The following is a 15,840-nucleotide window of genomic DNA, read 5'->3' as shown; positions in this document are numbered from 1 at the left end:
AAAGGTCTCTTTTAATCTTTTTCATTTTTATTTGATTACTTGTACTTAGTCATCAATTGTATACAACGGCACATATTTATATTCTATATGTTTGCTAACACTGACATTGTGCCATCCGTGCTAAACTGGAGCGCTACATCATTTTATTTCTAAAACAGTACACATCAGCTATCAAAGGTTACAGTCAAAATGAAGAATACATGAGCCACATTTCCCGGAGAAAGAGGTGAGGAGGTGGGGAGGGGGAGGGGGGGCTCCCTTGTTCTATGAAATCGTGCCTGCTTCAGTCTCGTTAGAAACAACCGTTTTCGGTTTGGAGAAGAAAATTCGCATGATTTGGTAAAGTAACATAGTGCTACTTTTTCTACAGTGCGGGGGGAAAGATAAGTCCAAATACATCAAGGCTTATTTTGATTGACTCATGCAACGGTGGTAAAACGAGAGAACTCAACGGTCAGGTAAGGCAAGAATAAGGCAAGGTGGGTGGTGTGTTTTTCCAAGGGTCTCATGCAGCTCTTATCACTAATTTAAAAAAAAAAAACTTGGAAACAGTTCTGAATAATTCAGATTCTGTAGGAGTGCTCAGTGCCAACCTGTTGGAATAAGTGGTTGGGTGGACAAGAAGACGATGTCTGTGGAGATACTCAATCACCCGGGTCAGTTGGTTGAGAGCAGAGCAGAATCGGGGTGGCCAGAATGGCACTCAGGTGTTTTGGTGGTTAGCAGTGTGGCACTGGACCTGACACAGCCAGTTCTACGTTGACCAGCACACCCCTGGGTGTGCATATCGAAAAGACTACTTCCCCACCTACTTTTGTTCTGTTCTGTGCACTCCTTGCCTCAACTCCATTTTCCAAGCATTGGGCATACCAGAAATTACTCTCAAGGAAAGCTACATCTCATGGGGGAAAAATAGTTGCCCACCCTTTTATGCAAGAAAATAATTTGAAATGTAGGCTATGGGTGTTTTGATGCTAACCACCCTAAAAAACAAAATGGTAAGAGCTATTTATCTCATAAGACTCTGGAAGTTTGCTAGAAGTAGATGGTTGAATGAGGATCTCTGGTAGAGCTTTACCCACAATCCAGCCACCATTCCTCTCTAAGTCATAGAGGCTGAGGGAGAGCAAGGCATCTATCACACACAGCCCAGACCAGGGGGAGGCAACCTTGGCTCTTTTATGACTCATGGAATTCAACTCCCAGAATTCCTGAACCGGATGTGGTTGTCAAAGCAGACCATCACAACCCATCTGATCGGAAGAAAACCCTTGATGAAAATCTGAATTGGAAGAATTCATCTAAATTTATCCATACATTCTCAGCAGGGCTCCATTAAAGCTTGCAATCAAGCCCTCCTCTCTGGTGGCTATTGGACCAGAATTTGTTAGAGGTTTTGGGTACAGCTTAGGGGAGAAAAAAATGGTTTTCTGGCCAAGGGCTGGTTGGAAGATTGACTTCTTGTTGTTCCTTCCTTCACTTCAAAGAGCCAACAAATCTCAGTTCTAGACAGAAATGCATTGGAAGGAAGGGAGGGAGAAGAGACGACACTGGTAATGAAGTTATTAGAAAAGGTAAGAGTGTGCTTCTCTGATGAAGAGAGGAAAGGACGTTGGCACCCGCCAGGCAAGGAGAAGGGGACCCATCTGAACTTCCCTTTGAGACACTGTCTTCTCCAGTTCAGTCCCGGTTGAGGGTGCACCAGGCAGCTACAATGAAAAAAAAAAGGAGTAGGGAATTATATATATTGCCTGCCTTTGCTGCCAGCAAGACTGGCTTCACGCAACATCTAAATCCAGGTTAACAAAATACCATTCCCATGGTTACGTTACTTGGAATGTCTATTCAAGACATGTCCTTCCACAACAATCTCCTTCACATAACCTGTTGAACAGTGACAGGGCCCCCTTGAGCCATGAACCGTCGGGTTCCATTTCAACCCGTTTCAGCATGTTGTGGGAACTCAGCTAGTAAAGCTGACTCAGCCCATTTGGCCTTCAAAAATTCAATGCAATCTCGTATAGTGAACAAATCACATCCACTTTGAGTTGGTATTATATGCCGTGGCTTCAGCAAAACCAAGGTTTCTAGGTACACAGAAGCTAAGCAGCATCAGCCATGGATAGTAATAGGATGGGAGACCACCAGGAAAAGCCAGTGTTGTATCTATAATGGGAAACTGAACAGTCACCCTGGAAGAAGGCAATACCAGACCACTTTCTATTCCATTGCCAAAAAAACTAGGGATGTGTCAGGATTCAAGCTAGTTTCCAAGGAAACATTTATTTTTATCCAAATACTCAGACATGCAAGCCCTGTCTCCACACCAAGGCCACACTAGAGCTTAGTGTTGTCAACAATCTTAGGGTTCAGACCTGGCACCGACACGCTGGAAACTCCTTCTGGCTGATTCAGCGTATCCACTTTTACATGCTGGAAGCTTTTACAGACAGGACTCTGGAGGTGTCTGTGGAGGTAACAGAGTAACAGAGTTGGAAGAGATCTTGTAGGTCATCTATTCCAACGCCCCACCCAAGCAGGAGAGCCTACACCATTTCTGACAGATGGCAGTCCAGTCTCTTCTTGAAAGGTTCCAGTGATGAAGCTCCACAACTTCTGAAGGCAACTTCTGTTCCACTGATTAATTGTTCTCCCAATTAATCAGGAAATTTCTCCTTATTTCTAGGTTGAATCTCTCCTTGATCAGTTTCCATCCGTTGTTCCTAGTCTGGCCTTCAGGTGCTTTGGAAAACAGGGTTGACCCCCCCCTCTTCTCTGTGGCAGCCCCTCAAATACTGGAACCCTGCTATCCTGTCTCCCCTGGTCCTCCTCTCCACTACACTAGCCATGCCCAGTTCCTGCAACCGCTCTTCATATGTTTTAGCCTCCGGTCCCCTCATCATCTTTGTTGCTCTTCTCTGCACTTTTTCTAGAGTCTCAACCTCTTTTTTTATAAGGAAAGGAGAAGGATGGAGAAGAACTTCAGCTGGTTTCTTGACTCAGAACATGGGCGGCTCGAATAGAAGGGACTGGAAAAACAGAAAATAGATCGAGACAGCGGTTACGGTTTTCAGTTTACCTCTTCCAGTCTTCCTCATTCTCCCAGAACTCGTAGACAATGAAAGTGACCCCATCAGGAAGCCTGACTGCGGTGACGCTGCAACGGAGGAAACACATTTGGGTCAATAATTAAAAGCAGGGGAAACCACCTGTTAAAAAAAAACCCCACCACATCTTGATGATTCATCAACCCAAAATTAATGAAACAGGTTGGATGTACAAAACAGCATAAGCTGCAGCCTTCTCTCTCCCCTTCCCCCCCCCCCCCAGCAAGAAGAGGAAACTTGTGTGAATGCAGTTACCCGCGCTTTAACTGATAACCCCGGTAAGTAAACTCATCCAAGAAGCAGCTTCCTCTATCACGTTCAATACTAAAGATAGTCCTCAATTTGCAACGGTTCACTTAGTGAACTGAACAGAATGTGCCATGTCACCAGTTCCTGTAGAGGTCAAGTCCTACTTACTGGAAGCAGTCCTGTTCTCCAGCCACAGTCTTCAAGTACTGCTTAAGGGAGGCACAGAATTCTCCCAGGTGCTTCTGGGAAACGGTCAGTTCACTCCGTACCAAGAGAAGGTACTGAAACAACATATAGAGATCACAGAAACAAAGAGGAAAAGAATTAAAATGCCATGGAAATGGCACTATTTCTTAAATCTTTGCCTCCTCTATCCAGAAAGTCTCTTATTTTTCCCACCCTAAACTCATTCTCCACATTTTGATCATATAGCCATGGGGATGTTGTAATGGTTGTAAGTGTGAAAACTGGTCATAAGTCACCATTTTCAGTGCTATTGTAAGTGTGAATGGTCATAAACGAACTGTTCATTGGTGATTGAATTGAGGAGCAGTTTGAGAGAATAAAAGCAATCTGGCCAAGTCTGTTTTTATATTTCAGTTGTGAATAACAACAACAACAGAGTTGGAAGGGACCTTGGAGGTCTTCTAGTCCAACCCCCTGCTTGGGCAGGAAACCCTATACCATTTCAGACAAATGTCTGTCCAATCTCTTCTTAAAAACTTTTATTGTTGGAGCATTCACAACTTCTGGAGGCAGGTTGTTCCATTGGTTAATTGTCTTCACTGTCTGGAGGTTTCTCCTTAGTTCTAGGTTGCTTCTCTCCTTCTCTGCTTCTCTCCTTAATCATAAGCAACTACATTTGTTTAGAAAAGCAATCTTTCCACAGTTAACTTTGCTCATATCTCAAAGCTGGTCACCCATAGAAATAAATATTTTTATTTTTTGTAGACCAGAATAGTTCCAGAGTGAGGCCAGCCTTTGGATAACTAGATTTTGATCTGGTGAATGCAGAAGCTCACTGGTTGGTTTTGGCTTTTAATAGCTCAGCTAGAATCTATTCCCAATTATTAGTTTCCCTTTGTCAATAAAGTTAATGGCTTATTGATTTCCAAGGAGGAAACTGGTTGCATGAGATCTTATGAGATTCCACTAAATGCTTCATTTTCTTCCTCTAGCTGTGCAGAAATTATACTTGCTACTCTGGTTATATTTTGCTGGGTGGAACATGATATTAGCCCCAAAGGCCATATTCTTTTTATTTTTATCTGCTTCTATTATTCTATGCCAGTTTTTTCCCCCTTCGGCTGAGTCTTCTTCTTTTTTTTTTAATTAAAGCTTTAGAGTGCTTCGGTTTTTGTTTTTTTTTAAGTTCTCAGGTTTTTTCCCAAGGAAGAAACAGGATGTTTCAATCCATTTGAGTTTTTTGCTCTTCTCTTGGGATGGCTTTGTATACAGGTACTCCTTGAGTTACAACAGTTTGTTTCGTGACTGTTCCAAGTTCCAAGTATTCCAAAGGTGGCCTTGCCAAGGCCTTATAAAGTGGTAGTAACACTTCTCCTGACCTAGACTCTATCTCTCTGTCAAGGCAGCCTAGGACTGCAGTGGCTTTGGGGGCAGCTGTGGCCCAGAACAGCATGCCAAAGCTTAAATCCCTTTATTTACCGATGGGCTTATTGTCTCTGGATCCAAAACAGCCAATTGCCTGGGCACCTGATCATTGACCTGACACTAAGCACAACAGCATTCAGTGACCAACAACGCTGGTCTTTTCACGCATGGAAAGCTCAGGGCTAACTGTCCTCTGAAAGGGAAGGGGCACCCACAGAAAAGCAGCATGCTCTCTCTCAATCCCAATAGCCCCATATGGGATGAAACAAAAAAATGACGCTCACCGCACAGGCCGTGTTTTCGCTGTCTGACAGCCGTTGATGCAGGTCAAACCAAAGAGTCTGTTGGGGAGAAAATTATTAGTAATAATTTTATGGAAATCAAACACAGCAGGGAGGGAAGAAAGAAAGCAGCTGGCTGGTAACTTCTCCCACGAAAACCTGAGATGTTAATCAGGGATGAAAGGCTTTGGATCTAATCTGTGTGATTGGCAGTAGACCAGCAAGAGTTTCTGTCTAATCTCCCCGTTACTAAAAGCTGAACGGTCACCTTGGCTGAACTTCTGATGGAGAAGAAAGCTTTCTCCCTTTTTCCCTTGGGAAAACGCAACGAGGGGCTGTGAACTTTCAGACTATACAATTTTAGGTGGAGATATTTGCCTGGGGAAATTTTTCTCCATGATCCTCTGTTACCAAAATGGTCAGAATAATAGACTGTAACAGAGTTGGAAGGGATCTTGGAGGTCTTCCAGTCCAACCCTCTGATTAAGCAGGAGGCTTTATACCATTTTAGACAAATGGCTGTCCAGTCTCTTCTTAAAAACCTCCAGTGATGGAGCACCCACAACTTCTGGAGGGAAGCTGTTCCCGATTGATCGATCGAACTGTTAGGAAATTCCTCCTTAGTTCTAGGTTGCTTCTCTCCTTGATTAGTTTCCATCCGTTGCTTCTTGTCCTGCCCTCCGGTGCTTTGGAGAATAGGCTCCTTCAGGTCTTCCAATGGTGCACTCATCACACCACTACAACTGAGGCCATCAACCTTGTCAAGATTGTGCTCTTTTTTGTCTACCTCACTTGTTACAAATGGGGAGGGGCCGCTCCCTTGAATTGTTTTGACTCTTCCCACATTCGTTATCAAAATGCTTCAAGTAGTCACGCTTTATGAATCCTCAAAACTATGAAATTCCTCCTCTTCATCTAATTCCACTTTTTAATTTCTGCCAGGAATGGATATATTGTCTTCCAACAGGGGGCAAAGGTAACCTTGCAGTTATTTCAAAAATAATTCTTAGAAATGTAAAGTCGAAAGCCCACAAAATGTTGGCTAATTTTTGTACTTTTTTTAAGAAAAAACAACAACCTCTGTTACCTTGACAACTACTTTCCAAAAATAAAGTAAGAATAATCATTGTTTTATGGAGGTTATCCTCTCCCTCGAGTTGTTATGACAACATAAAAGGAAGTAATGCAAGATTTCAACAAATGACTTTTCCCAAAGAGGCTACTCAGATTCAAGTGTTCTCATCGTGCATATGCTCAACCCATGAAAAGAGAGAAGATTAAAAAAAAAAAGTAGATGAGGGCTGAGCCCGAGGGAGGGGTGAAACGTGCCATCAGTCTTGAGTCTCTTCGTGCCTACAAGAGGTCTAAATCCAGTCCACCTTGAATTCCTTTCTTAACTCCTAATTTTCTTTGATGGTTAATAGTTCAGATTCTTGTAGAGCAGGGGTTCTTGTAGAGCAGGTGGTGAACCTATCAAACACATCTTCCTGCGAGGGGGGCTGGGCTGATAGAAATGACTGGCCCAAGGTCACCCAGCTGGCTTTCATGGCGAAAGCGGGACTTGAACTCACGGTCTCTTGCTTCCTAATGTAGGGGGTGGGGGTGGGAAAGAATGAAAAAGATGCATCACAAGGCTTTTGTGCATGTCTTGTGAAGTTGCACATGTGCACAAAAGGGACGGCGTTCATGTCGTAACACCGCTTAGGCCATTTTGATGGAAGGGCTGGATTCTGTGAATGCAGCTGCCTGTGGATTTAGAACAATAATTAAATGTCGGCTTGGACACTTCAGAATCTCTATAGAGCTGTACCTTCACAGCACTGTTTTTTCAACAGCTCCCAGAATTCCCCAGCCAGCAGAAATCTGCTTTATTTCAACATTAACACAACAAAGGCATATTACCCAGGTGTATTCCTCAGCACAGTGCTAAAAGCAGAGGGAATTTACAAAGTGCTTCTTGCAATAACTCTCAAAACTAGCCCCGAGCCATGAAAGTTCTCCTTATAATTACAGCTGCAAAAAATTCCATGGGGTGAAGACATCTTTTTTGCACAGGTAACAGATCAAAATTGAATAAAACCACTTTTGGCAACATATAAAGGCAAAAGATTTCCCTCACTGGGGAGAAAGACCCTTTTGTGGAAATGCCAAGATAAAAGAGCTCTCGGCAAGATTCCCCCAAGACACAGAAAAACAGAATAACAGAGTTGGAAGAGACCTTGGGGGTCTTCTAGTCCAACCCCCCCTCCCCCCGCTCTAGCAGGAGATCCTATTGCCATTTCAGAAAAATGACTCTCCGATCTCTTCTTAAAAACCTCCATTGATGGAGCACCCATGATTTCTGGAGGCAAGTCATTCTACTAATTAATTGTTCCTACGGTCAGGAAATTCCTCCTTAGTTCTAGGTTGCTTCTCTCTTTGCTCAGTTTCCATCCGTTGCTTCTCGTTCTGCCTTCTTCAGGTGTTTTGGAGAATAGCTTGACCCCCTCTTCTTTGGGGCAGCCCCTGAGAGATTGGAACTCTCTAGCTACAGCAGGGATGTCCAACCGTGACTTTAAGACTCCCAGAATTCCCTAGCAGCCAGCAGAGTTCCCGTGCAATCATGATAAATACACGCCAGGTGCCAAGTGCCCAAATTTAGATCACGTGACCATGGGGAAGCTGTAATGCAGGGGGTCTTCGTACCATTCTTAAACAGAATTCTTCAGCCACATTTATTTTTGGACAGTCTCATTGTCTGGATCCAGTATAACCTGGTTTTTTTTTTTTAGCTTGGGACGGTGGCAGGTAGGGAGAGATGTGATAAAGAGATGAAAATAATGAACATCCGTGGCGTTAATAATGTAGTGAAATTTTTATTCTGTTTCTTCCTTTATTCGAACTTGGCTCGTTCATCTGAAGCAAATACTGGAAGATTCAAGAACAGTGACAAGATGGGGTTCCCCCCTCCCCCCTCATTGTTCTTTCAACCCTTAGCTAAACAGTGGGATGCACTTTCATTAAACAGAGTGGGCTGGAATAATTTTCTCCTACATTAACTCTAAACTTTTCAGACGGAAAACAAATGGAAGATTCACAATAAGTTGTGGCTGAGAGCTCAGCTAAATGATTTGGAAGGAGAGCAGCAAATAATGCATGGGTTGGCCAAGCTCCCAGGCGGCACGTAAAATAGGAATCAGTAGCCCCTTTTTGATCTCAGGTACCATCCTTCCATTTCACCCAGTGGCCTAGAGCAGGGTAGGCAACTGTGGCTCTTTTATGACTCGTGGAGTTTAACTCCCAGAATTCCTGAGGCAGCCGTGCTTTTTTCTTTTTCTTTATTTCTTTATTTGGTATGGCAAGGGGAAGTGAGGGTCTCTTGGGTTTGCTATGAATGCTGTGGTGCCCACAGATACTGCATGGAGAACAGGTCTGTCAAGGCTTCTTGGTCTTGAAGAATCAGTGTTGGGTTGATTCTTCTCAGATGGAGAATAACATGCCTTGCTGGCTGCGGAATCCTTGGAGTTGACGTCTGCCCATCTTAAAGTTGCCACGGTTGAGAAATATGGCTCTAGCATATGCATAAACTTTTTTTTATATAATGAGCATTATCTCCCCATCAAACAAAACCTTTCAAAGTCACCTCCCTGAGTTATCCGTTGTCAAGAAAATGCTTTAAAAAAAAAAAAGAAAAAGGAATGTTCACCTTGTTTTCCAGCCTTCCGATCAACTCTGCTAACCTGTTGATTTGTGCTTCCAAGCATTCCTCCTTGGTGTCTGAAGATGCTACCGAAAAAGAAACTCAATTAAAGAGGAAGAAATTCAACTTGCTTGCATGGATGAGCTAGGCTAAACACACAATAAAAAGGACCAAAAGGAAGGTAGGGCAGGAAAGGGAGTTACATGGTAATTAGAACATAAAAGATAGAATAACAGAGAAAGGGACCTTAGAGATCTTCTAGTCCAGCTCCCTGCTCAAGCAGGAGACCCTATACCATTTTGGACATTATTAATTTATACCTCTTTTTGGACTTGTCTGAGAACTGAGTACTTACGTTTTCATCAGATTGGCCCACCCTACCTCCCACCCTCTAGAAATAAAAGAAATTCTGTCATATAACATCCTCCGTAAACCGTCTTCTGTTTAAGAACTGGAACAGAGAGCAGTGCAACCTGTTCCCATCACCTGTTCATTGTGGAAATATTTGGACCCATTCACTTGCATCTCTAAATCTCCTCAATCGTCCTCAAAGTGGTCCTTCACTTTACAAGGAGAAGGTACCATTTTCTTTGACCCCCAAACGCTCCCTGTCACTTGACATGGAGTATATTCTCTCCAATTAATGCATTCGGCCTGCAATTCCACCTTACGGAAGGTGGTGAAGAGCAGCTATCCCAGGGCTGATTCTTTTGACCTCTTTTCCATACACTGTGGCGTCTTCCTTATCTCTGAGTCAACGTTCTGCAAAACTCAAAAAACCTGCAGCCTTTCCCCCTATCCTTTCAAATGACTCAGCTAAAAGTTTTATCCTGATGTAATGATAAGGCTTCCTTGTTGTCGTTTTTCCCCCCTCCAGATAATATACAGTACAATCAGCTCTTTCAATCGTACCTTAGAGCAGGGGTATCTAACCCTGGCAACTGTAAAACTTGTGGACTTCAAGTCCCAGAATTCTCCAGCCAGCCATGGGTTCACTCATGCTGGCAGGGGGAATTCTGGAAGTTGAAGTATAAAGAAGAAGCCACCTTGGGGACAATGGAGAAGACTTGGACCTGCAGGTGAAGAGGTCCAATGCTCAAATATTTTCAACGATGAAGCTTTTTGATGGGAACAGATGGCACTGTGGAAGCTGGACTTGAAGACCTCCAGTGTCCCTTCCAACTCTATTCTGGAATATTCTATTCACCCCTGCCTTAGAGGATCTGGGGCACTTTATTATCTTTGTTGTTCTCCTTTAGTCAGGTTTCCATTTGGTAGCTTTCAGAACTGGACCCAGAACCGGACTCCAGAAGAGGCCCAGCTGAAACAGAACAAAGGATGAACAATTCACTCTGTTGATGCAACAGGGAACCCTAACAGCCTTTTCATCTATCGCATCAAAATACAGTTTTAGTTAGACTCCATGTCTAACCAATTTCAGGCAGCACGGACCATATCAGGATGATGGGGCCTAGCAATCTGAACTCATTTGCAAGGCCACACATGTTTTCCCCACTCCTAAGCAGCTCAATTTCCTTTTGAAGAGGAAGGAGTCAAAAACTAGAGTTAAAAAAAATATACAAGCAAACAATTGTCCTACAGTGATCAATTCATCCCTTCTACCGGTATTATTTTGCTAGAAAGGGCTTGTTATCTTTATAAAATTCAAACTGGCCCGATTGCAAATGGTTTTTGTGACCCCCTTTTCACTCATCCAGAGAGCGTTGACTTCTCACAGCGTGGTACCGAGTGTATTTCAAAAGGCAGATTCCTGGAAACTTCAAATACAAGTTCCCCTCGATCAAAGCTTTCTTTGACCACCAACCTAGTCAAATTGGATCAACCCAGAAGACTTACCAGTCTGGAAACTTTTCCTCCGTTCTTTAGTCAGGATTCTGTTATTGGGAGAATAACTAGAGACGGGATTGTCATACCAACTATCCATGGCATTGTGGCCAGATTTACTGTGGATGTGTCTATATGAGAGAAGGATAGACAGATGACCAGATGGAAAAGGGGAGTGAATGCTTGATGTTTATTTCAGTTCTATGGTTTAAAAACCCTTCATTAAAACATGCCCAACATTCATTGCTAGCTCAGAAGCTGCTTAGAACCATAACAAAGTAGTTTCCCTTTTAAAAAGTTGAAAGGCGTGAAAAAAGAATGAAAGAATGACGTACAAATGGATTGAGAAATGTCATGGAGGATATAACTTTCTAATATAGCTCAATTGGCTGTACATAATCGAGTTTATTACAACACCGTCAGACCAAGAATCAGAACGAAGCTTTCAGCTAAAAGTTGCCCCTTCTCCAACTTGAGGTTCATGAGATGTATCAAACTAGATCTAAATTCAACAGACAGGAACAAATTCTTACATCGCATAGCAAATTGCCTCATCTGTTTATTTTAATTGTGTTCTTAGAAGCAGAAATTGCCATATAAAGTATTTTCTTCTACTTTCCCTCACTGCAATCCTGTGAGCTGAATAGAGATCCCACTGATATGGTCGTCTCGCTTTGGGGACTTTCCTTTTGTACTAACAGCAAAGGAAACATATTCCATATGTTCACATGCTGTCCCCCCTCCTCCCAGTGGGAAGGGGAGATGTGATGTGCAAATGCTTCTCTCCATGCTGAGTTAGCGTCTCCCTTATTTGAAAACTAAAGCCACGTTCTGATGCCTCCTGCTTCCATTATCCAGACTTTGTAGAGAATGCTATCCTGTCCTGAAGCCTGAATGGATGGCTTGGCGAACTGCGATTTGCTCAACATGAAACCGCTGCACAGTGCTAATAGCCACCCTCCAAGGCCAGGAAGATTTGAAGCATCTTATCTTCGGGCGACGTGCCTTTTAAGTCAACTCTCATGAATATAGATTGGCTCAAGGCCGATGCCGGCATCAAAAGGGACAGTGTAGCTTAAAATAGGAAGGAAGGAGCGAGATGCCTGAGAAATTTCAATTTTCTTACTGGCGAGCTTCTCTTGATGGCGAGAGGAGAAGGTCAAGCTGGGAAGGAAATAATTGAACATGAGTGGGGGCAGATGATTGCTCCGCAACCATCTCTTTTTTTGCCTTTTAACAATAATATTTGGAGTTTAGTAGCTATCGGAGGCCTCAAAGACTGGAAACTTCAAAACAGAGCTGCAGCCAAATCCGTGGCAGCCGGTGCTTTTGATTCAAGGTGCTGGGAGATGTCTGTCTTATATCAAAGCCAACAAGAGAGCTGCAATTCACTTCAGAATCGTCACGTCAGAATCTAAGGACAACCTTGGGGCTTGGTCAGGCCAGCAGCCCTGACCTGCTCAGTGCATTCAGAAAACGCACAGAGGTGAAAGAGAGGTCCAGAGACCCCAGGCATGTGGGAAGGGAATGGAGGAGGAAGCCCACAGTTTGGTGAGCATAAGTCACCCAGCCCAGATGTGAGTGTTATGGGAAAGCAGTGGCCCTGTTCATGCATACACAAACGGGCCGCGCACACCTGCCTGGCACTAGCGCCCTGTTCATGCCTGTGTGCAAATGCAGGCGCTAGCATACATGTGTGCATGCACCAGCCAGCCATTTCCATGGCCCGCTGGCCAAGAGGCCGCAGCCCGGTCATGAGTCATGGGTTGGGGACCCCTGTTCTAGGCAACCAGAATAACTGGCTTTCTTTTATTTAAACTTCTGAGTAACCATGCATATTAAAAGACAGAGAGAGGAATAATTCATCCGCTTTTCAGTCTCTTGAGCAACTCTCTCCTTACTTTACTGGACCAGAGGGAGTAGAAAAAGTCCTTCATAAGCAGCTATTTGTGATCTGCTCTTTATTTTCTTCCATTTAAATTAGATGACCGGGAGGTGGGGGAGGATGATTTGAATGAGGAAATCTCTTGATACCAGCTTCTGATCTCGTCCCCATTTCCATAGCAACTGGTTTTTGGGTCCTGGTCAAGACAGTTGCTGCTTTATGCAGCTGTGAGGCATATAATTTTAATTTTATTTGCAAAACCCAAAACCAGCCTGTGCTTCCTAAAATCTCTTTTGGTTTTCTTGCCCTCTTTTTCTTCAGCATCCAGGGGATGCAGTTTCTAAAGTTTCCACAGAGGAAACCTGAATCTTGAAGCTAGTCCTCACCCTTTGTGTGAATTTGCATCTTCGTAGGGTTTGTTCAAAAAAAAACCCAAAACCTCTAATATTCTAGGAACAAACAAAAATGGAAGTACCCTAAACTCCTTTGTCTTGGGGCATCTCCCATCTTATGCTTCTTTTTCATAGAATTACAGAGCTGGAAGGGACCTTGGAGGTCATCTAGTCCAACCCCCTGCTCAGGCAGGAGACCCTATACCATTTCGGACAAATGGCTGTCCAGTTTCTTCTTGAAAACTTCCAGTGTTGGTGCATTCACCGCTTCTGGAGGCAGGTTGTTCTACTGGTTAATTGTTCTTAGAGTCAGGAAATTCCTCCTTGCTTCTAGATTGAATCTCTCTTTTATGATCTTCTACCTGTTATATCTTCTTCTGCTCTCAGGCTTTGCAGCTGTCCCTTAGATTTGGAACAGATAATTTGGTATTTTTGGATGCTGCTGTTATTATTATTGTTGTTGTTGTTGTTATTATTATTATTATCTTTTATTCATTAAACATGAACTTCAGTCAACTGAACATTCAAATTGGCTGGCGCTGATGGTTGACATGGCTTGCTACCAGCATCCTAGGTGTCAACCAGGTACCTCCTTGAAATATAAGATGTTCCAAGTAGAGCAGTTTTTTGTAACATCATCATCATCATCATCATCATCATTATTATTGTCATTGTTATTAGTATCCTTGGGATGGTGATATTGTTGGTGGGTTTTTGAGAGCGGTGTGTCAAAATTTCAATTTAATGTGTGCCACTGTGCATACAGAAAAAGGACAATAAGGGTTATCTTATCTTATCTAGATGTCATATGGAGTGGCGTAAAGATCACAAGCCAACCTGATCTGACTGGTTTGTTCATCAATGGCATCCACAGCACTTTCCACTGAGCTGAGCAAGGACTGAATCTGATTGGCCGTCTCTTTCAGCAGAAAACGGGTCACAAACTGGTCCACATTTGTTCCTCGTTCGTAGACCTGGGAGAGAGAGGAAGGCGAGAGAGCTCTCTAAGGATGTTCCTTTAAGACAAGGACGATGCAACCTGCCTTACGATGTAACGGCTTACAATCCTTTGTTTAGCAACTGCTCAGAGGTAAAACAACTCTGAAAAAAATGACACCAACTGGACCTCACACTCACAACTGTCACAGCTTTTCCATGATCAAAATTTGAATGCTTAGCAAGCAGAATGTATTTATGACAGGTGCAGCATCTTGGGATCACGTGAGTGATTGCCATTTCTGACCTTCCCAGCCAGCGTCCGATAAGTCAATGGGGGAAGCTGGATTCGCTTAATGATCATGGGATTGTCCACCCCAGGGATAAAACACCCAGAAAACAACCTGAGCATTACGTGGTATATGCGGTACAGTGCAGCGAGCCATGTGCAGATCTGTACATTGGGGAAACGAAACCACCACTTCATGAGCGCATGGCACACCATGAGAGAACAAACCCATCATTTAGCAGTCCATCTGCATTTAAAAGACAAAGGCCACCTTTTGAAGACAGCAAAGTCCACATTTTGGACAGAGAGGACCATTGGTTTGAAAAAGGGGGAGTTGAAGTCCACAAGTCATAAAAGGGCCAAGCTTGAAGACCCCTGTACTACAATCTTAGTATGTTGTAAACACATGAACTGCATTTTAGGTAATCCTGATTTACAATTCAGCGAGTTATGGTAATAGTAATGGTCACTAAAAGAACTGTTGTAAGTCAAGGACTACCAGTAATTATAATATCCTTAAATGAAGTGTCTATTCCAACGCGCTTTATCTCACTAGTTCTCAGCTGGTGGCAGCTAGACCATAGGTAGGACAAAGTTTGAATCACAAAAACATAAATTCTTCAGAATTTAAATTCATTGACGAGAAGTATAATTGCTGTGAAAGTACAAATCACATTCTCACAAAAAATGGAGTCTTTTTCTTCTAACAAGATATGATCTTTGACTAGAGCAATTAGTGGGACTTAAAATGCAAAAGTCTTGGAAGAAGACAAGCTAGAAAAGGAATCATAATTTGAACGACATGTCGCCATGCATCCTTTTCTTGTTAAATATAACACAGGGAAAGGTTACTGCCACCGCGTCCGTTTATAAAAATGAGGAACTGAGGAAGAAAAGGTGATTATTTGGGCTGCAACATCAAGGAAAGCCATTTTTCTTTGAAAGCCAAAAGAAAGGCATTTAACATGTGCCTCTCTCTCTCTCTCTCTCACACACACACACACACACACACACAGGAGGTTGCAGAGAAAGAGCAAAGATGGAAGACAGGCTCCTGTTTTTATCAAGAACTATTTTTAATAACTAAGCTAAGAGATAATAAAAGTACATTGGTATCAGTCATTATAATTTATTTGAACACATGCAAAAGCAATTTGAATAATCAAACTTCCACACACGTAAATTGCTCTGGGTTTATGAACAGAAGATTAACTAAGGTCTGTTCCTATGGTAACCAACGAAGGCAGCAACATTCAGCTCAACCAAAGGGCAAGCTTCCACCTTTCTATTTAAAACAAAAGTGAGAAAGAAAGAAAGAAAGAAAGAAAGAAAGAAAGAAAGAAAGAAAGAAAGAAAGAAAAAATCAGCTCAAGAAGTTAATTGCACATCCTACTCCTTTATGCCTTTCAACTAGATAAAAAAACTGGAGTTTATTCTTCTGCCAGAAAAATTGTATTTTTATTCAGATAACATTACCTCTGGCTTTTGTTTAAAAAAAAAACAACAGCTTACAGTTTCCAAATTATGGGAAGCAACACTTTCACTTGAAAGTTAGTGATAGCAGTA

The 15,840-nt window shown here is 42.8% G+C and overlaps 1 protein-coding gene across 1 annotated transcript in view; it reads right to left on the bottom strand.

Moving 5' to 3' along the window:
- Positions 1 to 5: 5 nt before the first annotated feature.
- Positions 6 to 15,840, bottom strand: part of NECAB2 (N-terminal EF-hand calcium binding protein 2) — a 52,420-nt gene continuing 36,585 nt past the window's right edge. The window contains exons 6-13 of the mRNA XM_039353791.1: positions 13,887 to 14,023; positions 10,785 to 10,903; positions 8,934 to 9,013; positions 5,252 to 5,308; positions 3,525 to 3,637; positions 3,080 to 3,157; positions 2,376 to 2,467; positions 6 to 1,709 (exon numbers count right to left, since the gene is read on the bottom strand). Of these exons, the coding sequence (XP_039209725.1) occupies positions 1,681 to 1,709; positions 2,376 to 2,467; positions 3,080 to 3,157; positions 3,525 to 3,637; positions 5,252 to 5,308; positions 8,934 to 9,013; positions 10,785 to 10,903; positions 13,887 to 14,023 (705 nt within the window). The 3' untranslated portion in view covers positions 6 to 1,680. The remainder of the gene's footprint in view (positions 1,710 to 2,375; positions 2,468 to 3,079; positions 3,158 to 3,524; positions 3,638 to 5,251; positions 5,309 to 8,933; positions 9,014 to 10,784; positions 10,904 to 13,886; positions 14,024 to 15,840) is intronic.

The sequence above is a fragment of the Crotalus tigris genome, unplaced genomic scaffold, assembly GCF_016545835.1.
Source record: "Crotalus tigris isolate CLP2741 ecotype Arizona unplaced genomic scaffold, ASM1654583v1 scf7180000018525.42219311030:4301911, whole genome shotgun sequence".
In the NCBI taxonomy this organism is placed as follows: Eukaryota; Metazoa; Chordata; class Lepidosauria; order Squamata; family Viperidae; genus Crotalus; species Crotalus tigris.
Note: the sequence above shows the minus strand (reverse complement) of the source record. Positions and strands in the feature narration are given on the sequence as shown.